This window comes from Tympanuchus pallidicinctus, unplaced genomic scaffold (genome assembly GCF_026119805.1).
Source record: "Tympanuchus pallidicinctus isolate F22 unplaced genomic scaffold, pur_lepc_1.0 scaffold15, whole genome shotgun sequence".
NCBI lineage: Eukaryota > Metazoa > Chordata > Aves > Galliformes > Phasianidae > Tympanuchus > Tympanuchus pallidicinctus.
Genome location: NW_026294669.1, coordinates 19,740,695 through 19,764,625, shown reverse-complemented (window position 1 = coordinate 19,764,625; position 23,931 = coordinate 19,740,695). Strand labels below are relative to the sequence as shown.

Sequence of the window (23,931 nt, the reverse complement as noted above, 5' to 3'; positions counted from 1 at the left end):
AGAGGACAGTGGATCACAAACAGGAACCTGAGCCTATGCTGCGTTGCATGGGTACTGTCAAACCTACATGGTGAACTACCGTAAAACTTTTAATTACAATAACTAGGCCTTCAGTGTGTATCTTGGGTTTTGATTCTTTGTGCTTTCTGTTACTGAGTGTTCAGATATTTTCAAGCTTTTTTCCAGTATCTTAAGAACTGAAAAATGGACTAGAAAGGAACAGAAATCTGGGCAGTCACATTTCTTGTACAGGTTCAACACCTCTAAAGCAGTGGGCAGCATGTGGCAGGGTGGCTTTTTCCTCTTTGTGAGGCAGAAAATTCAAACTGAGAAAATGTGAGTTATACTAACCTCAGTCTTCTTCAGTGTACATGCAGAACACAGAAAAAGAAGAGACTTAACAGTAAACAAAAGTTATTGTAAAGCCATGACAACCATGTAAGAGAAGGGCAGCTAGAGCAACTTTTGACTAAATTTTATTTTCATGTCAAATACTTCTTCACAACTCATTGCCACACTGGGCGTGCAGAGACGTCTCCCGCCTCCCGGCATGGAAAATCGAGCTTCATGCATGCATCTAGGCAGGTTGAGTCGCTCTGTGCCAAAAAGAGTTTCCTATGCCCCACCAGCCCCACGCCCACCAAGGCCCTGCCCAGCAGAGTGCTTCGAGGTGCGTGCTGTAATGGGCTGACAAGATCTTGGGACAAATAACATGGCTTTCTCCAGCTCAGTGCCTGCATGTGGGTCAGTGGGCAGTCCCACAGCTCTGTGCCAGCACGCAGGTGGAGGGCGATTGGAAGGGGACAGTGTGGAAGTGCTCTTCAAGTAGTGGCAGGGAGTTGTGCCAGCCTGAGGCTCTTGAAACTCAAGACATGGATCGTTTGGAGGACACCTGCTCTATATTTTATAGTTCTCCTTTAAGACTAGTTCAGAGTTCAGCTCAGTGCTCAGTGCTCCTCTGTTCCCAGTTCTGAGATTTCTCTGAAGTGCTATGTGTGTTTCTCAGGCTGCTATGGCTTAATGAGCTTTGAGCTCAAAAACGTTGGCCTGAAAACATAGGTTCATGCCTGGCTGAGATGCACTGCCTGCAGAGCTGTGCGCACACTGCACTGGAAGCACAACCATGTGTTGGGATTGATCCTGCCAGCCTAAGCCGTGGTGGCAGTGAAGTGGAGGTGGCATGAAATGTCTGTGATTAGTACCATCATGCTTGTGCCAGGAACAGGCACACTAACGGCTTGCCTGCTCAGGGTGCCCTGCCACATCTCTGGTGCCAAACACAACCCACAGCTCTTTTTCATGATCAAAAGGTAGTTTGTGTGGTGCTTGCAGCCCACAGGAGCTCCATCCAGTCCTTCTCTTAGATGGAGTCAGAGAGCTCCATAGTGGAAAATTGAAGAGATTGACTTTAGCTTGGGCTTGAAGGCAGGTCTCCTTCCTGGAGCAAATGGCAGTTTGCCCACAGACACACCCCATGCCCATGCAACGAGCACCGTGCCTCCCATCTGCCTCAGCAGACTGGTCATTAGCTGTTGCTGCAGCACGGAGAATGGCAGAGCCTGCAGAAACCAGCACTCACCTTGCTGTCCCACCTGGCTGCTGCTTTGTTCTGCAGTTGTTCTCTCATCTGGTTTTTGTGTCAGAGAAAAGTAAGGGATATGTGAAAGTGCCCATGGTATACATTTAACATGAAATAATAAATATGCAATGATAGAATACTAATTTTAAATTTAAAATGATACTTAAAATGATCACAAACATGATTCTAAATACAGGCATTCCTGTGGTTGTGGAGGCCTGTATGTCTGAGTACTGCTAATGCTTCAGGGCTGGCTTCCATGAGCCGATGTTGTGTGCTCCGTGCACAATGGTTTTCAGAAGGGGCAGGTTGCAACTTGTACTCTGTGTGTCTTTCAGGCCAGCATGTGTGCAGTATGAGAGTACGTGGAATTTCCACAAAAATGTCAATATCATTAACAGTGAGATAAAAATGAGATGGCAAAGTATTATCAAGAAATACATTTCCTGATTGTTTTGTGAGAACGATTGATTCGGCTTTTACTGCTGCTACCATTTTCAGCTAATCATTGTACTTGGCTGTTATCCAACCATTAGGACTTCGCTCAGTTACTATTTCATTACATATTTTTAATTACATATATTGCTTGTACTCATTCTTATTATTAAATTTTGTGGTCCAGTAGATTTAATGTGTTGCTCTAATTTCTGCACATTTTTTTTTCTCTAAACTATAATGCAGTTTTCCATTGTTTTAAAGCTCTCCTAAATTCATTGCCGCTGTGCCCATTTCTGTTTTACAGCTCATGCTGCAGCAAGCTCCATGGGAGCAGCAGAGCCTCAATTTCCTCATGTTGCTTTCCAACGCTTGGTCACAGTGAGCCTGGGCAGAGGCTAGGACAGTTCTACCAGAAAGGACCACCAAAGGAAGATGGCAACACAGAAGGTTCAACAGGTGGTCAGCTTTCTTTGTTAACACTAATTAATATCCATAGTTAGTACACTAACTTACCTTTCTTGAAATGTAAAGGTAGTGACTGGAGTAATAGAACTGTGGAATCATTAAGGTTGGAAAAGACCACTAAGATCATCTAATCCAACCATCAACCCATCACCACCACGCCCACTAAACCATGTCCCTCAAGCTTGAAAAGCTTGAAGGCTTTGGCCACCACTGACAGAAAGCTAATGCTCCTTTGTAATTATATTTTACTATAAGCTTACATTTTTTGCTGCTTGTTTAATCCGGAGTTCATTAATTAGAAACAAATCCATATATTGCAGATCACATCTTTTTGTGGTTAGAGATGAAGTAAGTCTAGAAAATGTCCATAACATTAGGCTGCCTCAGAAAAACACAATTTCTATATAGATCTGTTTAGCTATACCATCTCAGTCCCTCTGCCTGTATTTCCAAGAAATGTGACCAAGTCTCCCCAAACACTAGCAAACTCTTGAGCAACAGCAAGTTGTGACAGGAAGGAAAAGAAATCCATGCAAACCTCTAACTAGTTTCTGGAAGCTCTGCTAGCTACTCGGGAGCATCACAAAAGAATTGCATGCCAGACAGCTAGAACAGGAGAAACATTAGGGCAGGAACTTCAAATGGAAGGAAATGCTGGATTTCAAACAGATGCTCGGCAGCAACCTGCTAGTACTGCAGCCCTCAAGGGTCAGTCCTACAGAGAATGAGGACATCTAAAGAAAACCTGAGGCAACATTGGCTTTCTGTTTTCTGAGAAGAGCCACAATGCTGCCCAGAGTACTCCTGCACGGAAATAATGTACACCTGCAAAAACCCACAAAGAGTCAGCGAATGCAGCGAGCAGATTCACTTGCTGGTTTATACAGCATCTGAAGAAAGAACTATTTAAAAACACAAGAGGTGGTGTTATAATGAGGAAACCATGGAGAGCAGGAAGCTTATGATTATTGACAGAAGTTGATTAAGAAATGGATTATTGTCTGGTAGAATGGTGGAGTATCTACTGTCACCACTAACCTACGTATCCTTATGTAAATTTCTTCTAATTGAAGTATTCATTTACAATCATTATTTTCATTGGTAATGTGCTTTATTTGCATTTGAAAGCAAAAAGAGGGAAAAAATGAAGCACAACTCGCTGACCCCTGCCATGTGATAAAGGCTAAGCTTTTTGTCCCTCTGACCCAGATGGATTAGGGCCAGGAAATAAAGGTCAATCTCTACCAGTACCCCGTGTGTCACATTTTTGTAACATAGAGTTTCCAAGAAAAATATTCCAATTTGCGTCAGTAATTATGTGTTCTTTATGTATTTTCATATCGTTTTCTGAGTTTATTTTGAATTTAAAAATTACCTTTGAGTGCCAAGCCTATTAAAATCCACCCTTTTGTGAAATATCCCCCAGCAGTTAAGTGTATGTTACAGATTTTATAGCTGTACATGCTTGCTTTTTTTCACCCATTTGATTATAAGAATTTTCCTTTTTACAGTAGTCCCTTCATCACTTGAGTCATAAGCCACCGAGACCTGAAGACCATGGATGGATTACATTCCTTAGGATCTTGCAAGGTATTTCCTTAGTTAGAGAGGAGTATTTTCTTGCTAATACAGTGCTCAGAGCAGAAGAAATGTGAGTGAATCTTTCCTGCCCTGGCATGGCAAAGCTGGACTATGGCTTCTCACCACAGGGAGAAGCTAAAAATTGGGTTTTAGCCACAGTGTCAGGGAGCCCCTTGCCCAGCAGCAATGCAGCCTGAGTTGGTCAGGAATGGCCCTGCCATACCTGGTGTATCCCTGGCCCTCCCCGGTCTCCCTCAGTGTGACTAAAGGCAGGAGAGGCAGCTGTGGCCTGGTGGGACACGGGGCTGCACTGTGTGTTTGAGCTCTAGTTGAACACAGGCAACCAAAGAAGTTTCTGGCTTAGTGATTTTAACGATAACTTTTTAATCTGGTCATTATTTTCTTTGATTGCTAATACATTGACCTCTGGTGACAGCTGCTGCTTGTGCCCGCTAAACTTTAATGCAGGATAAAGTAAAGAACATTATGATTATTTGAAAAGGTACAGTGTAATGCATTTCAGATTAACAGTGAAAGAAGGGCTATTCAAGTTAGAGCTTCACTTTGCTGTATCACTCTCTATGCTGCTTTCCTTATTATCAGTACAAAAAATGAAATGGGAATAGCACATCTTTTAATTTTCTTCCACTATTACCTCTTGATTTGCATTCAGAGCTCCCAGAAGAAATACTGCTGAATTCAGAAGTAGTCTATTTAAGCTGCATGGTGTTTAAAAATTGCTGGAAAAGGTTAAGGTGCTGTATATTATGCAGTTGACCTTACTAAGAAGCTACGTTAACAATTTAGACTTATAATTTTCTGCCGTTACATTTTGGTTGGTTTTTTTTTTTTTTTTTTTTAAGCAATATTCATTATCTCTTTTGGAATCCCTGCAGCTTAAATCTTTTGATTTCTTTCTGACTTATTTTGTAAGATTTTTAAATTATATTTAAACTTCTCATACCTAAAAGATTGTTTTGCCACCGCGTATTTGAAAAGAGGGATTTTTTTTTGTCTCTGTGTCTTTGTATTCTGTCTGCTGAGGCCATGCACCTTCACAGCACTTTCCTTAGGAGGAAAAAATGCAAAATCCTCTAAGAGTCCTGCAAACACATCTGAACTCTTTTGTCTGGCAGTAACTTGTCTTTACAATTGATCAGGTTAAGACAAAGTGTCTGGATCCTGCCTTTACCAAACTGCAATAGCCTTCTGGTACTCTGGGCTCAGTCTCCCTGGATTTAGCTTTTGTTCCATAGCTCTATACAGTGCTGACCTGCACCAGAGCTAAGCGTGGAGAAAAACAATAAATCCTAACAAACCTACAACAGGAAAATGTGCTGTGGAGGGGAGAGCACAATCTTGTAACTCTTTTGACTCTGTAGCCCTTAATAGAGATGTTGATGCTCCATACTTACTGCCAAAACCTGTATCAGTTGTGGGATTCTGTTAGATGTTTTCCAAAATGCCCAAGGTGTTACTGTACAGACTCTGGGATCTGGAACCTCACTTGTCCCCAGAAAAAAGACAATGGATGCTGCCTCAGATTGCCTATCTCAAAAGCGCTGCTGTGACTTTGCCAGAAGAAAACAGGGACAGGAGCTCTGGGCTATGAGCTGGCTTTAAGTCCTCTTGGGTCCCCAAGACCCTAAGGTGTAGTCCTTGTTTTGAATAGGTTTACATTTGTGCAGTCTGAAGTGCTGACGTAAGTACCTTCTCAAGCAGTATGGAATGGGGTGTGAAACCTTGAGGTCCCTTAAGGGCTGCAAGGGGAAAATGCAGACAGGCCAAATGTCTCCCCATTTTCAATGAGAATGTCCCACCAGATCATGCCTGGGCAATTCCATGCTCTGGAGTTGGTACATGCCAAAATCAGGCCAAGCAGCATGCTGCAACTCACCCAGCATGGACCCAGCAGAGTGCTCCCATACAGGGAATTGTGACTCGTGGCTGCACGCGCAGGGTGAAGGTGATAGGGGCATTAATATTTCAATGTTTCTGGAGTTCCTGTTCATTCTTTGTGCTATTGTGACACTGAGGCTTCAGGCAGCAAAAGCAATGGATCAGCAGCTGCTTTCCAGTTGTAAAGTCAACAACAGGAATGAGAGGAGCCCCACACAGATCCTAGAGCCAGAAGGTAGCTTAATTCATTTAATCTCTAGGTATGCAGGCTGCGATCAGTGCCATAGCAACTATCTGAGCCACTCGAATGAGTTAGATGCACAGATAGCGAGCTGTTATTTATACAGTACCTCTTATTGGAAAATTTAAAAATGCCAGACACCAGTTTCATTGACATAGGTAAACTGCATTTATTTGTTGATACAGAGGTACCATAAAATCTCTGAATCACTGGGATGTATCTATGTGATAGAGACTGTTTGGCAACAAATAAGCAAGGCAGTTAGAGGTTCTAAGGAATAAAAGAATAAATAAAGGGGATAAAAACACATTAAATGGATGAAGAATCAGCCTTTGTGCTGAGCCAAGTTCAAACTTGGCAGCTTTATAGACCAGTTAACACAGTAATAAATGAAAGTCCAAACAATAGGAATAAATCTGGAACAAATAAAACCATGAACTCAGAAATGTTACGTATTGATTGTAAAGATAAAAACATCTTACGAATTAATTCTGTCCCTGAAGTTTACTCTAATGCATGCTTTGCTTCTGGGAAGATTCTGCATCTGAAAAAGCTATACAAAGTATACTGATAGAGCAGTACAAAGGAAAATAAGAAATATTTATCACTTGAAATAACAAGACAGAAACTTGTCTCTATGGTTTTAGCTGGTTTTCCTCTGAATCATCTTGAACTTCTAGTCAGACAGCAAAGTTAAAATAAATTATGTCATCATGCTGCAGAATATTTCTTAACCGTGTAATTCTTTCCTTTGCAGAATGCAGGTACAGAACAGCTAGCAGCCTGGCACGTCAGTATTTCCCTGGTGATCCTCAGCTTTTGCAGACTTTGTTTTAACTAAAAGGTTGAAATTATTGTTTAGAGATTAAAAAATATAATCTTTATGTGTACACTGACAGTACAGCATCCTGGTCAACTCCAAGAAAAGCATACTCTACATCTGAGAGGTAGTCTGTATCAATCTCTGAAACTTAATTATGAGAAAATACCTGCAGCTTCTAATATCGGCTTAATTGATTTTATGACATTCAACTTCCCTGAGCAGAGCCTGTGCGAATGCAATAGGAAAGACTTTGGCCATGTAAACATTATCATTTCCTTGGCATCTGCCAGGCCCCACATGTGCTTGCTCAGCAGTAGCACAGCCATCCCAGGAGTGTTCAGATGATCACTACAGATCCTGGTGGGAAAGGGGCCTGACCAGATCACTCTGTGGTTCTGGGTCCTCTGGAGGGCAGGAGCCAGGGGCCTCCCAGGTGCCACATCAGCCAAGGTCTTACTCGAGGTAAAATCTTGTCTGAGGTCAGTAGGTTGGAGTGTTCACATTTGTGAGTGAGGATGACAAACTTCTGAGTTAAATAAAATTAAGAATTCATCATTTCTTCATTTAAACCTTTCCACTATAAGTGGTTTCTGTCTTTACATGGGAGTGTCAGGGCCCTTCTTAGCCTGAATGAGCTGGCGTCGAACTGCAGTGCTACAGCTCTGCCGTGGCAGGGGTGCATCGCACTGGGTTTATGGTGGTCATCTCCACCAGTGTAGATGTGGGCTACGTGTAGTCTCAAGGCCCAGCAAAATACAAGTGAATTTACTGTAACTGCCAAGAAGCAGCACCAGGACTTACGCAGGAAAACAAAGCTGAATGTGCAAATAAGGCCAGTGACCAAACCTTTCCGGCAATTACGTTTAATAAGGTACTGAGTGTTATTTACAGAAAACACATCACACAATTCCTACACATGAGATGCACACAAAGTATAAAGACAAAAGCTGCACTTGAGAACATGCTAAACAAAATAAATAAAACAATTATTTTTGCACAATGGCTACTACATAAATAAATATTCTAGAACATAATGAATTAATATTTATTTACAGTCTGTTGAAAGTGCAAAACAATTGGATGAAAATTTAGATATTTGTAAATGCTTAAGACCAGAAAATACATGTTAGCCAGCCAGTATTAATCATAGCTGAAGGTTCTGATGTTCAGGAAACTATTCTCATGAAATCTGTTTGTGCATATTGTGCTCATTTTGAACCAGTCTTTTGCTACCTTTATGCTATTGATGATTTTGACAGCCTTACTAATTCATAGTGGAATTTTGTAAAAACCTGATAGTTTAAAAAAAGAAATAAAATGTAAACACAGATTAATCTAGTTATCGTTCAAAATATTTTCAGTCCTGTCAGTTTTCTGAAGTGGCCACACTGCTTGAAGTAGTAGGCAGTGTGAATAACATTAGAATTTTTTTTTAGTATCTGCTGTATTTCAAAGGGAAATTTTTAAGTATTCCCTGAATGGAATTATACCTTGGACAATTCTCCCAAACCTCTGCTCTTTCATCAGATGCTTACATACATCTCGTATTGAGATCAACAGTAGCTGGGGAAGCAAAACTGTCAGTTCTTTCCTGACCTAGGCAAGAAATTATAAAACATATATTTTTTGTTAGAGAGAAAAACACTAGCTCCCTTAGAAGTGTTAGGAGCCTTATTTTTTTGTGCATTTTAAACTATTTTTCTTCTTCCCCTTTTTTAAAATTCATACAAAAATCATTTACTGCACTTTAAAATGAGTTAATAGTTCACAACATGGCCACCCTTAGAGCTATAGTGCATAAATTCTTTCTCAGCCAAAGTTCTCTGACAGGCAGTACATTGTGCGTTGCCTAAGACCTTACAATACATTTTTGCTTATTTTTGTAGTGGCAGTGCAGTCGCAGAGAAAGTGAAGTTCTTAACAAGTGACCTTGACAGGATAAAAGATCATTTCTCATCATTGCCTCAAATGTTTATGCCCGACGCGGCTCTAGTCGGTGAGACATCTGTGATAAAGTTCTCTGGTTGTCAATCACATTTAATTGCCTCACATAGCTCCGAACATCCTGATGGTTCTTATTAGCTAGGGCTGCGTCAGGATCTAGTGAAAGAGAAATGATGTAGGATTGATACACTTAAATGAACAAATGCCTGAACAGAATGCATAACTCATTACAAGCTGTCACAGGAAGCACCAGATCCTGGTGAGTTAAAAAGAAAATATTTAGAAATCTCTCTCTTTGAAACCTTTCCTTCATATCTGATAGTCTTTCTGGTTACTGCCCCTACAAATTAACTTTTCCTCCCAGATATCTGTAGCTACATTTACTGGAATTGATGGCTTTGGTTACTGTTTTATACATCGCCTTAGCTGTCAATAACTATAAATTCAGTAACTAACTAGCATGATTTAAAGCTTCTTATTTGCTTTTGAACCAGCAGCGTTCACACTGGTTCAAAAATATATAATAGATTTAAGCCTCCTTTCATGAAAAATTCCCATTTCTATCTCAGTATTAAATCTCTGTAATACTGTGTAACACAGTGCTTCGCGGCTGTCCCATTCAAGACTCAAAGTTTACCACCTATTTACAGTATTTAGTATAACTGCATTGTAAGTACTCCTACAACAATTATGAAATACCACTAATTCCCAATTTGAGTATCTTCAGCCTCACAGTGGACAGCTTACAATTTAATGAAATGTGTGGTAGGTAACTTCACAAACTTCTCCAATAGAAAGATACTGACGCATCCACTATACAAATACACGCCAAGCAAAGGACTTAGATACAGTACATCTAACTACTGACATTTTGTTATATCAAGTATAGTGAAAATCCATTTCAATTTCTCAATAACTCATATGTGGAGGTCTCATAGTGGAATTTCCATAGTATATGGAAATTAAAAGACATATGGCCAGAAAAAGACTTGGGCTGGAAAAAAAGCTCCCTTGATAGTCGAGAGTTATACTTTGATGCAGATAGAAAGAATAAAAAAATATATTTTTATACTATCTGTTCTGTTGAGAAAGAGAAGGGCTGCTGTGAGGCAAAGCAAGTGAAGCACTGAGAAATGCAGTGCCAGTGAGTCCAAGGTGGGACAAGGCCAGCAGAGCAAGCCTGGTTATCACACAGTGCCATCATCTCACCTGGCCCCACATAGGTTCAGATAATTATACTGACAAACGAGTTTTAAATTCATCACCTTAGGCAGTTATGTCACACATAAAGTCATCTTTCTGGCCTGGTTTCCTACAGAAGCAGGGTTTATGCAAGCAAGCGTCTTGCATCTATCTGTGTGTTTCTGTCTGCTGACCTCAATTCAACTGCTTCTGAGCCCAGTGGCTAAGTTGAACCTGTTCTAATTTGAGGGCTGTGCAGAGACCTCACAGAAACTTACCTCCTTTGCATCCTTTGAAAAGAGATGGAGGAGAATGAGCTTACTAAAACTTTCACAAGGATAGTTCACCCTGAGAAACATTAGAGGATCCAAACAGGGAAGATTCCTTGGAAACCAGGCTTTTTCAATTCTCTTACACACAGATTGTAATTACTGTAGCTACTGATGGTAATGCTGACTGTGCAGATGTTGTAATACACTTACTGAAAGATTGACTTCGGCAGAACTTCACCGTCCTGACAGTGTTGGCAATCATGCGCTGGAAAGAAAAGATGGGATGCAATCAGGAAACAAGCACTGTATTTCATCATCATTTAAACGAAGCACCTAATTGTGCCTGTGTGTGAAGATATATGCCAATAAAAGAAGTCTTGTGAATGAAAATATAATTTTAAGGTTGATATTCTCATATGCAGGGTCTGATTTGCATTTACACAGGCATTAAATGAGCATGAGTGTAATTTACATGCACTCAGAAAGCCCCTTCCCTTACTTGGATGCTGCAAAATGTTTTAACTAAGGATGAAAATCATCTCCTTCAATATGCATTTACTTGATACCATCTTTCCATGTTAAAAAGCAAAAGAAATATCATGTGCAGTGGCTTGGAGTATGTGTACTTTTTCATTTTCAGACCATCAGCTCCTAACAGCAAAGACAGTTCCAGAACAGAGTCGGCAGCTAAGGAGATTTCATGTTTCATATCTGTTTGAGTATGAAATGGAGCCCTCCTTGGAAATGACAGTAAAAATGATTAGGTGAGAGCTACTTTCACCAATTCTCAAGCATGCCGAACTCACAGGTGGGAATGGACACGGTTAGTATTGTGGTCCTGGGCAGGTTTCATCAAACAAACAGTGTTATCTTGCACAAGTGTATCTGATCCAAATGAGAAGCAGATTCATTTTTGGTGGATACTCCTACTGGCAATTCACAAAAAAGCAGAACTCACTTCAGTTCTCTTTGGCTGTGCTTGCTCTTCAGTATGCATAATTTCACTCAAGTAAGAAACTGTTCAATATATTTTGCTCTGATAAATCAGATGCTATTTTGCAAAAGTTTTTAAGAAGAAATGATGCTAAGTCATGAAGCAAAACATTCCAGCTTTAATTCTGGACTCCAAGATTTTAACTGACTTTTGTAATTAACAGCACTATCCACCAGTGCTGGCTAGAATTATTCTTCACAATATTAAATAAATTGAAACTTCAGCACTGAATTCCCTTCGCAAGAAAGTTTTATTCATTCACTGATTTTTTGAACCTTTATTTCAGTTTCTTTTGCTTAAATAAAGTTTAGCAGAACAGGGAAAAGTTAACCAGAGCCTAATGTTTGCTCCAGCAAACATTTTAACATCATCCAATAATCACAACAAAGTTCAGTATTTTAACATAGCACACTTTCACAAGGCTGCTTCATACCTACTAGAAATTTTGCGTGAGATTCACAAGTTCTTACACAACAAAATTATATATTTGTTACTAGCAAACAGTTAACCTGTATGTTCCTCAAAATTCATACACAACTATAATCTTAAGTGAAAGAGGATAAATAAATATCAGTATCATTCCAAGAATGGGAAGCACTAATGTAAAACATTCCTTCCACACACACCAGATGAATAATTTTTGACATTTTATTGCATTGTCAAGATCCAAAATGTTATGGCTGGTGGAAATGCTTAGTGATACATATTACATTTTTGTAGACTGCATATTTTGTAATCAGATGAAATGCCATCACTCAGAAGCTGATGGAAAAAATACTTTGTAACACAAATTTACAAAAGATCATGGGAATTTGGATGAGTCTGCTTACTTTGCTTCTAAAGTCATATGGATTTACATGTGGAAAATAGGTAGATTTCAAGTAAGAGTCACTTTCATAGTATGCTGGTTTTCATAATTCTTCAAGCCATTATTACTAAACAGATTTTCTAAGGCACTTATCTTGCAAAAATTCTCATATGTGCTTAGCATTAAGCATATGAATAAGCCCCATTGACTTTGATGGAACCTCTTAAATACTCAAGGATAAGCACCCATTATAACAGTGGATTGAGACAGAACCACTGTGCATTACCATGTTGGTTCTTCAAGTCTAACCTAATAAAAAAAAATCAAAACAACATGAACATGAAAACAGGAATGTTTTATAACTCTGTGCTTTCATATTTGTCTCTGACAAATGTATTATTTCAAGAAGCTCTTCTCCAAAATAACTGCTTAAAGGAAAGATCATGAAGTTGGATTGGACCTGTCAACCTGATAAAGTGTCAAGAGTGTCTAACTCAAAGGAGGTGCTTTCCTAAGTACAGTTCATTCTCATGAAGATTTCTGGTGTTGCTTGATGTGCTTTCTAGTTGGATTGTCAATATATATACCCTAACTGTTAATATTGGTAAAGTTTTAAGTTTTGAAGCCTCAATTAAAAATGGGCTTTGAAGCTAGGCTGCATGCTCAGTTTTTTATTAGTTTAGCATTAAGTTTCTTCGTTGAAAACTTACACTTATCAAAAAGACTGTTCTGTGAAATAATTTTATTCTTTGTTTCCTTTATGTGAGAAACATTCATAATAGTTACTGGCAAGGAAAACAGAAATGACAATGAACTCCTCTGAGTTCTGGTTAAGGGCTGAACCGCCTCGTCTGCTTCAGTTGGCTGAAAGTTTTAATTTTAAGGAGTTAGTTTGCTTGTTCCTGGCGATAATCTTATTTGATCTGTGCATTCAGAAATATCCTGGCAATGACGAAACACAAAGGAGTAAAGAAGTGGGTGTTATTGCAGAAAAAAAGCAGAGGAACTCTGGCCAGAAAAGAACACTGTAGCCAAACAGGGAGATTCTGGAGTATTGTACATCCTTCAAGATCTCCTTTCACATTGCTTTTTTCAAGAGCTGTTTCACTATCTAATATAAACCCAAACTCTCCTCTTTGGAAGGTGTGAATTGGACAGAAAATCAGCACATGAAGTGAATTTTCCTTTCTGAATCATGCAGATAAATTTGATTCTCTTCTTTTGAGGCAAGGAAACTGGAAACATACAGAGAAAATGGTCAAACAGAAGTTTAATTGCCAGCTCCTTTTTTTTTTTTTTTTTCCTCTTCAGAGGATTACCTCTAGTCAATGGCTGCAAAAATAAACCTCTGTTTACTCACTGTGCTAAGAAAGACCGTTATCAGAAAGCCATACAAGACGAAATATGTATCTTTCTGAAATGAATCAACTGCATAATATAACAAGCAACTGCAACTACCAGCATGCTATATATACACAACAATACCCTTTCAAGTTTTATGCAATCTGGAATAGTGGCAGCAGGCCAGCACATTATCTTCTAATCCATTCCAAACCAAGGTTTTAAAATGCTATACATATTCATACATGCCATAGAAAACTAGTAAGGGCTTTAGTCACACACTTTTTGCATAATCTTTATGTTCCAAAAATGAAAGAATGTTTGCCCTTTTTTGCATAAGGATCAGAGTGAGAATTCCCTTTTGTTCATCTCCACAAAACCTGAAAACCAATATGCACGGATTCTCTAATCCTCATTTCACACCTGAAGGGTGAAGAAGTTTGACAAAAAGAAGAATCAGTGACCAGCATCATGGCACTGCCTTGAGCTGTCACGGCAGGTCAGCGGTTTCAGAGCACTTTTGTGACTTCTGCTCCCTCTACAGGTGCCATTTCTGAGATGCTGCGCAGTCATGCTTCATGGAGATTGTGCCAGGGAAAGTTCAGGCTGTCTGATGGTTTGAGAAATGACATCAGTAAAGTTCCTAAATAACTGCATCTTCCTTCTCTCTATGAATACAAAATTCAGTAGTGGCAGTTAGAGAGCAGGACAGTACAACCAAGATGGGGACAAAATTGTGCAGTCAAGAAGATAAAGAAAAATTGTATGAAGCATTGCCTGTCTCTAAGGAGAATCACAGATATATTACTGCGTCCATATTAGTGCCTTACAGGTTGCAAGTTGTCCCACTTTTATTGATGTTATACAGTTTGTAGGAACTAAAACATCTAGCAGCTTTTTGGGGGGTTCTTCTTCATGTGAAAAGAGGGCCATTAATGGAACTAAAAGACAAATGTGTATTCCAGATCATAAATTGTTTGCTATCTATGAATATCTTTTATCATACTTTCACCTGCTTACAGATCTCAAAATACCTTCAACCTGCCAAACTACAACTGCAGCATTCAGAAAATTTTACAAGCCTATTCATTCCTCAGTCCTCTATGACAACAGATCTTTCAGTTTGTACAGATATGTGCCTTATAAAGCACCACTTATTACTAAGTGGGGAAAAGATGCAGGTAGTTTTTACCACACAAGGTCAAAGAGAATGTGGAAGGCACATCTAAGCAACACTTGTCTATATCAGCTTTTTACAGTGAGATAGGTAGAAGACCTTCAGTATTGCTCTAAAACAATGTCTTTTTTGGTACTGAAGACAAATCTTTTACAAAGCACTTATACTACTAATAGCAGAAATTTATTCTGTCTACTTACTTACAAAAGCCAGTTTCAGGCTGGATTTTAAGGGCAAATTCTCATTTCTTCCATATTCCTGCCTCCTTCATGAAACAAAGTGACATGGCAAAAAGCATAGCAAATACAAAAAGTGTTCATATTTCTGAGGCATTAAATATTGCTTGCCCACATCACATACAGATTACCTGGATCAGCTTACAAACTTCCCTGCTTGCACATAACTGTGGCTCTATCACATATTGCTTTCTCTTCCCTGGTTTACCTTCCCTATCTCCTGTTCATCACAGCCACTCCTAGCTAAGAGATTTCCATGGTGTTCAGGAGATGGGCAAGGGGAAGAAGGAGCAGGGAGTCACAAAGATAGCAGCAGGTAAAAGTTGGTGATGCTCTGTGGAGCAATGTTCCCCTCAACATTGCCTCTGAAAAGACTGATTCACAGAGAACTGCAGCAGGAAAAATTGGGCTTAGTTCCTTTCCCTTCTAGTCTGACTTTCTAAAAATAAGCAAACAAATTAGGCTTATGTGTTTAACATCAATCTGTTTTCCCCTCTTCCTCTGAGTAATTTTGTCAAATTTGAGAAAAAGTCCAAAGTCTCAATCATAAGGAAGTTCCTACCAATTCTCTGTGAAAACACAGAGCTATGGAGAAGGATCACATAAAGGGCCTCTTCTGTCCCCTTTAGGGAAAAGGCTGTAAGTTCCTATGTTATGACAAAAGCTTATTTGTGCAGAATTCCGCAGCCATGAAGAAAGCACACAAGCCCCAGCCATGAGGAAAGCTCCGAGCAGAGCTCAGGCAGCCATGGTGCAAAAACTCGGAGGAAATCAGGCCTCACAATTTCTGGCACTGACAGAATTCCTGGCTCAGACACTGCCTGACAGCTCCTGTATGTTTCAAGATGCATCGTTTAATATAAACAACAGCAGGAACATCAGGAAACATAAAAGATTTAAAGGAAGCTTCAGTTTCAGCTGAAGGTTGCCACCAGATCAAACTTCTGCTTTTGGCTGCCAGTTACAGGAATAAAGTTGTCAGCAGCACATCAGCTGTCGGGATCAGAGCTCTGTGGTGAGAATGCAGATACAATGCCAGCGGCTGTTCTCAGTTTCATCACTGCTTACACAAGAAATGGAGAGACCAATCTCCTACAGCAGAAAATGGCACCACCAGTGGGAACTACCTGGACATTTTTATTCATAAATTTAAGCAAGCGTCGAAGTTAAGTTCAAGGGAAATCATTTTGCAAAGAATGAAGATGTTTTAGACAGATCAGTAATAGAATGGTTCCTAGCAATATTTAGAGATACCTCCATTTGGAGCAGAATAACATGCACTAGAACAAACATGCAGAAATGACAAATAGCAGGTCATAATTCCTGTGATGAAATCTAGTTTCTACTTTTCTCCTGAAAAGAGTAGAATAACATCACAGAACTACTTTGATTTTATACTTGATAAAGAGTATCTTTATCTGCGAGTTATCTGACTGAATGGTCTTGTCTTGTCTTCACTAGTTAATAGCTGGCAATTATTTGTGGATATGATTGTTGTAAGCTTAACATAAGTAGGTGGTAGTGACTGAGTTTTAACAGTAGGTCTTTTTTTGCTTGACCTGATGGCACAGGCAAAAATCTAAGAACTGCTAGGCTCACATTAGGATTTGAATGAGTTATGTTAGTGCAATCCAAATACATGCTGTTTTGAAGAGCTAAGTGTTGAGAGAAGCAATAGACACATGCAGAATAGCCAGTAGAGAGCAGTAAAAAAGCACAATATACACCTGTAGTAAGGCCTGGAGAAAAAGAAGAAAGAGCCTTTAGGTACAGTACTAACTAAAAAAAGGCTTAGAGGTCTGAGCAAGGAGAACATTTCTTGCCCTCATGTGTGGAGGAGCATGAGATATTTTAATTCTTTGAAAAATAAATGGCATCAAAAATAAAACAACTGAACTTCAGTTTCCTCTCCTAAGTGAAATAGTTGAAGCTCAGATTACTGATCAAAACAGGTAATACTGTATTCATTCAGTATAAAATTTTGTTTCAAACCTTTAAGTGCTACTAGTAAAACCACGTTCTGATTTGTTTCTTGTTCTACTTTGAAGATAAAGGTATGTGCAGATATGAGTGAGAGGGGCAGATCTGCAGCAGCCTACATATAGGTCAGTTCAAGTTTAAGTTTCACTCTTGGCCCTGGGACATGTAAGTAGGCCATGCAAGGTAGAGAACCAGTGATTTAGATGGTTCTAACAATACCATTACCATCCCCATCGTTTGGCGGGGCTCCAGTCAAGTCTGAGATCTCTTTGTATTACCACTAATACTTCTCATCTACACTTATTTATATTTATCTGTCTAACAAGAACAGGCAGTCTAGGAAAAAGTCATTTGCCCCAGGCAGAAAAGCTCAGGGCCTTAGGAAGGAATTGTTAACAGCGTCTGCATATGCAATTACATATTTCATTCCTGAAAAGTGAGGTCAGGCCCTTACGCAGGCATTAGTACAACCATTTACACACATGAGAGTCTCAGCTAAGTAGAATGGCATTTCCACCCTAGGACTCATTGATAATCACTTTTCTATGAAGCTTTCTAAAGAGCTGAAAGTTATCATTTTTTTTCCATTTGGAAAAAGATCACAGCTCGCAACGCTCCTCAGGAGTGCAGTGGATGTGGTTGCTGTAGTACTTAGAACAAGTAGACACAGGTGCCACAGTAGATAGATACAGTCCAGCACTGCTGAATGGAGTTTAACTGCAGACAGAGAAAGTCAAGGTTTGGTTTTGCAAGGTTTGGTTGCTAATAGTTGAGCATGGCTAACCCTGGCACTCAGATCTATGCGCCATTAATCACATTAATTGAGAATGTGGCCTCAGTAGCCAAGAAAATTTCTTCTCACTACTGAGAAACTTGAGTTTCAGTCAAGATCTCTCCTATGCGTGCCTGCAGTTTTTGACAGTGTTTGAAATGATGAGGGCTTGGGTGCAGAATTTAAAATAAATAAAATTAAAAAAAAAAAAAAAAAAAAATCAAACCTACTGTCACTGATCTCTTTCCAATAGGAAAGCAAACAAGTCATAGAAAACTCTTTCCACTTGTTAAAGTGGAAATAAGATGTACATGTTCTGTTTTAAAGCTCCTTTCACTCTCCGAGGAGCAATGCAGAACTGCCCCAGCCCGAGGCAGTTCAGTCTTGTTTGAAGGAACAGCAGTTAAATCACAGCATGGTCTCAAACTGGCTGTTAAAAGCCGCCTCTAACAGCTCTGCTTCCCGTCACTGCTGCTGCCTCTCCTAGGAAACATTCTGGCTGTGCACGGCTCAGTGGGCAGTTTCTTTTCTACCTCCATGAGGTTTTCCAGAAATACAGAGGGCACAGGCTCTGTGCACAATGCACTGTTGTTGCCAGCTCTAGGAGCTGCCTTCCCTTCTTCTGGCTCTAGAAGTCATTGCTGCAAAATTCACTCTTGAAGAGGAGAATAAGAAGGCTTTTTTTTTTTTTTTTTTAATTTTCATCCCACAACCATCATTTCAAAATGTAATACATACCATCTTTTCGAAGTTTACTAGATTGTCGGTGAGTGTCTTATTTCCCTCATGAGTAAACGTCATGTCTGTATGGGAATAAAAGACACATTAAAGCCCGTAACTGAATCATGGCATACAGAAACAATGGAACAGAAACAAAACAACAGAACGTTTTATCTATTTCTTATAACAATCAAAGCAGCTATAAAAGTAAAACATTTAGGCTTTCATTTACAGCATTTCTGAGGCTAGTAAAATTGAGGTATAATATTCAGATGCACCAAAGCATTTTTTTCCTGACTCTGTGTCACACTTTTTCTAACGGAAAAAGATCATACCCCACACTGAGATTGATTTTTGCTTTTTCTTGCTGCTTTTTACTCTGACTCTTCAAATATTTGACAAATAGCTTTCAAGTTAATAGTTCTGGTAGCATACAAGCTTACCTTTTATAAGTAGAGGCATGAAAGGAATTATTGGAGGATCCAATTTAGCTACTGTCAGTCTGTAGGCCCTATGGTTTCTTGATGGATCCTTAAGAAAAAAATAAAATAATTAGTAATATGTATTATTACATGTATTAAGACACTGTATGCATTCATTTAGATGCCATGGCATTTATTAAAATCGCTATTTTCTCGTGCAGCTTTAAAAGTGCATCTGCAAGCTAAGCCTTTTATCATTTTCCCATTCCATTTACATTCTGAACACAAACATTTTTCATGCCAAATAGCAAGGGAAGAGGTGATTATGAAAAAATTGTTTATAAAAGGACTGAAGATTTTACCTCCTCCATTGCAGCTGCAGAGCCAGTAATGCATATGCTGTAACATTAAATGCATTGCCTGGAAAAATCCAGGTTGTAAAATATAATTTCCCACATGTGCTATCGGAAAACATGCAATAAAGCTTTTCAGAGTTTCTCAGTTTAACTTTGAGTGATACATACGTTCTCTCAGAGTAGGTTCCTAAGAGTATAATTTATTAGTCATACATACTTGTTTTAGCAGCTCTAAAATGGGATCATAAACTTCTTAAAGTCAAACAAGGGCATATAAAATGTTCTGAATCAAGGAATTCAAATCAGTTACTCAGAAACTGAATTAGCTCAGATTGTGCACAGAATAAGGGATCTATTGCTATTCACCATTAAGCTTTCAAATTCTGCATAGATCTTCTTGAACTTGCTTGGAAGTTTCTGTTAATGAAAAACAAAAATAGCAAACCTTAATTAAATCCAATTAGTACAGTAATTTTACTGTAAATGCTAGTTCCTTCTACAACGCCCTAAGTCAGGAAAGTGCTCTTTTTGCCAGATATTTCTAACAATGTGCTAATCTAAAATACAACATGTCTCCTAGCAACCGGATTATAAATAGAGACGGGACCAGCCATGAAACCTGCATCCTGATCTAAATCCCAACTTGAATGTACTCCTATGGGATGTTTAGATTCAGATTTTTGTTTGGTTTACATTGTCATCACTGAATTCAGAATGGAAGTGGAAGTTTAGTGAGTGGCTTCAGGACGTTCCCCACTACAGTCTATCACAAAATATAAATTAAACACAGCTTGTGAAGGGGTGGCTCAGCTTCATCATTCATACCTACAAGGAACTGCCCTCACAACATTCAAGTCCATCCCTAGGCATTTCCAGAAGGTTTTCTGGTCATGACAATCAGCATTCTCGATGTGCCCAGCAGCCTCTAGTGCTTTCTAGGCCATAAGATAATGAATAGATCTTAGCTCACAGTACTGACACTAATAAATGTGGCCAGTTGGTTGCACAGCAAATAGGATGAAATGGCTGTTAGTAAATATTTTTCCCTCTCATACTATTATATATATAGTATACTATACTAGTAATAGATATATTAATTGATATTTTTCTATAAAGACAATAAGATGTGTTATAAATTATTCAGAAATCAGAGTGACTTTTAATGCACACTCAGACAATGTCAGCTTTCTCGTTTTGATAAACTAATATTGGCCAACGAGCAACATTTAAAGATTGTGAGACTTTGTGGTGCAGAGATGATTTTTTTTAGTACTTTCTACATTTGGAGTGCGTGCCCTAGCAAGATATTTACAGTGTGCCACAGCAAGGGCCTAATTTTTAATGATGTGTGTGAACAACTGTCTGCCTCGTTTGCATATGCATGCAGATTAGGTATTTGTGAAATAAGTGGTATAATTGGACATTTGCACCTGCAAATATCTAATTTGTGCGTGCAACTAATGTAAATGCATGACAATACAGCAAAAATCAGCTCTTTATATGTTTGGTTTTTAGCATAATCTGTACACATGTAAGGTTTAAACATCAAGCTGCAGAGATTCTCCTGGCAAACTGACTGACCGCCCTACACAACCACTTGATAACGTTTCCTGAGCTCAGGTTCACTAATGCTAACAGACGTGTGTCCCCCACAGCTCAGAACCTGCATCCGCTTCATACTGCTGAGGTAACTCCAGGTACCTCTTCTGTCTTCATACTGCCTTGGCTCTCCCAGCTACCCCTCTCTCTACCCACAAATGAAAGCTCATTATTTTTTGAAACCGATCTGCAAATCTTTGATTTCAGCACTGATTCTATATACCACTTTCAACATGTACTACTGCAGATTAAGCTGGTGCTTTCTCAGACATGTTAGTCTAAATTCCTTTTTTAGGTGTTCAAATTCTGGTCTCAGTTGCATCGTGCCAACTATTTCCATTTCTAATGAAGGAAGTACATGCACATTCAAATCTGCACTGCTTTTGACAACCAGAGTGTTCCTAGTGGTTACACATGCTTACTGTCTCATCCTGCTGGACGCTGCCCTTTCCAGATGCTCACAAAGAAAAGAACAAAGCCACAGAAACAAGTGGAAGCTCTGAGAGTGCAGATCAAATTGACAGTAATCAAGGGGACATACCAGAGAGAAAAACAGAATCCATATGTTATTAGGGTAGCAGAGTCCATATAGGGATCAGAAAATAATATGTGCAAATAGAGGATGGATTTTAGAGAACAACATGTGAGTGAACTCAACAAATGGCTAGTTAAGGCAACGAGGGGATGGGCTGATGTAAGAGGCTGCACTGCTTATCCTGTTGGATGATTTAGTTACTAAAACTGGTGCTGTCATACTTATTAACTGATTGTGAGCACCGAGCACACCTACAGGTATACTGCCTTATCAGTAAAAATTATTACCCTAAGTTAAAGGCTTCTGCTCAGGACCTGAATTATTAGATCTAGTGTTTCCTATAATAAAGTCGTAACATGTTTCTGCTAACTAAAAGCAGGCATACCAGTCAAACTTCTTGGAAATGGGCTGTAGCTACAACTTACCTCCCATGTCAGTGAAAGACGGCTCACGGCAACATTACTCAGCCCCATAATAATAGCGAAAAAGGAATTCAGATTTTTGTATTCTTTACAGCTGAAACACAAAGTTTTAAGTTGTAAGCATCAGTAGGAACAGAAGTACACAAGACAACCTGAAGGGAGCTAAGCCAGAAACCCAACATAACCTGACAGGAGCTTTGCAGCTCTGACCAGCAATGCACCATTACTCTGCTATGGCATTAATTCACTGTGAGACTTCTTTACTCTCCCTCTTAAAACAACCTCCTGCTCCTACTTCACTGTGTGCCAGCATCTGCAAGACATTAAAGGAGTCTTTGAAGTTCCTTCCCATCCAGAAAGACAGTATCGGATCTGGGCTTAACCCAGACCCCAGAAATACCAGTGGAAGCAACTGCTTTAGAATCCCATTTGCAGAAGAACTTGCTGACAGCTTCCAAAAACAGCTATGAATGCTGGAGGCTGTCCCTAGAAGATCTTCCTTGCAGTTTACAAGGGCACTGTGTCTTTTTAAAGAGAAGACCAGCTGTCTAGAGATGCCTGTGTGTGCCTGTGTGATTTCTTGCTGTGTATGGCTTCTAAATAGTACTTGTATATTCTGGAACTTTTTAGGATGCTTCAGGCAAAGAACTACCATTTGCTATCAGCATCATTAATGAGGTCCGAGGCAGTAGGAGCTCTAGGTTAACCTTTATCCCTAATGCAATGGAGAATTGTTGTTACCAGCCAGAAAAGCTGGAAAACGTAACTTATGTAATTATGTATTATGTAATTATGGAAGATTCAGTACACCATACGCAGGAGTCGGCACAGTCCAGCTCTGACAGGAGAAGCTCAAACAGTTCCTTGACTATGACTGCACTGCATGGCTCATTTACTCAGTGGAGACGGAAGACAGAGAATAAAGCCACACAAATCTGCCTCCTACAAGGTTCCTGCGAATAACTTGCTGTTTTCCACAACTAATTCCCAAAATCTGATTTCAGAATCTCAGTCTCTGCTTCTTTTGCTGTTTTCGAAGAAAGCTTCCACAAGATTTAACCTACATTTCTCAGATGGTTTGAGAATTTCAATTAACTACTGACACTCTTAGCTCCTCTGAGGCATCCTCAGCTCAACATAAAATTAGTATAATCATCATACACTACTGTCTGACTCTATAAATGCCATATGAGCTCTGCTCTTTCTGTCCCCCCGTTTCACCAGACTTGATATATTGAAGAGGTGAGTCCTTTAGATCTGGACCTCACTTGTGTCTACGCAGTGTGAGCACTGAGCATATGAAAAAATCTCTCCCCACCTGATGGTCTGCCTGTAGGAGACTGCTGCACACTCACAGCGTCTGGCAGAGCTGCTTATACAAATTCTCCCACATCAGATTAGGGACAGCCAAGTAAGATTGGTGAAGATAAGCTGAAATGCTAAAGCTACTCCAACTTATTGTGACTAGAGCAAGTTAAGGAGTGCCTTGTTAGTGGATCTGAGGAGAAATAAGGACGAAAAGTAACCAGGATAGGTTGTTGGTGATAAGCTCTTCCCTAAGCACAACTAAATCCAGAAACGGAGATCTGTCTGCAGTTTGTGATGCTGAGAATAAATTCTGGCATAATAAAAATAATTAGTAGCACACATCAGTAGTGCTCAAATGCAGGCAGCTGCAAATCTGTCTGCAATATACAATTTGAATTTATCTTTCATTTTAAAAAGGAAAGTTTGCTAAATATTCTGCTAAGCAGTGCCATTTGACTAAGACCCTAGAATCAATCTAGGTTTAAGATTCTGTGTACCAAATGTTCTGTAAATTCTGCGGGCTCTACACTGAATAGCTTAGATCCAAATAGAGGAACACTGTAATGAGAAACAGTGCAGTGTGGCACCACTGGCAGTGGTGCATACGTTCTGCCTGCAAAATGTCAGTAAGTGGATTCTCCACAAGCACCATGGTGTGTTTGGAGCAGAGGTTCCTCAGCCTCCCAGAAATGACTGTATTGGAGATATCTTTGCATTACTACAAATTGTCAACATATATATAAACAAACATGTGCTCTTGTCTCCAGCACAAGTATGGTTAAAACTTCTCAGTACTTACATGAGCAGATTTATCTTATTATCTCTGCACACACACAT

At 39.4% G+C, this 23,931-nt stretch overlaps 1 protein-coding gene across 5 annotated transcripts in view; it reads right to left on the bottom strand.

The window, feature by feature from the left end:
- Positions 1–7,840: 7,840 nt before the first annotated feature.
- The window catches only part of RAPGEF4 (Rap guanine nucleotide exchange factor 4), a 141,162-nt gene continuing 125,071 nt past the window's right edge, over positions 7,841–23,931 (bottom strand). For all 5 annotated transcript variants that reach the window (XM_052675641.1, XM_052675642.1, XM_052675645.1 and 2 more), the window contains 6 exons: positions 21,790–21,880; positions 19,597–19,647; positions 18,896–18,983; positions 18,471–18,535; positions 10,635–10,689; positions 7,841–9,126 (listed from right to left, as the gene is read on the bottom strand). In XM_052675641.1, the coding sequence (XP_052531601.1) occupies positions 8,999–9,126; positions 10,635–10,689; positions 18,471–18,535; positions 18,896–18,983; positions 19,597–19,647; positions 21,790–21,880 (478 nt within the window). In that variant the 3' untranslated portion in view covers positions 7,841–8,998. The remainder of the gene's footprint in view (positions 9,127–10,634; positions 10,690–18,470; positions 18,536–18,895; positions 18,984–19,596; positions 19,648–21,789; positions 21,881–23,931) is intronic.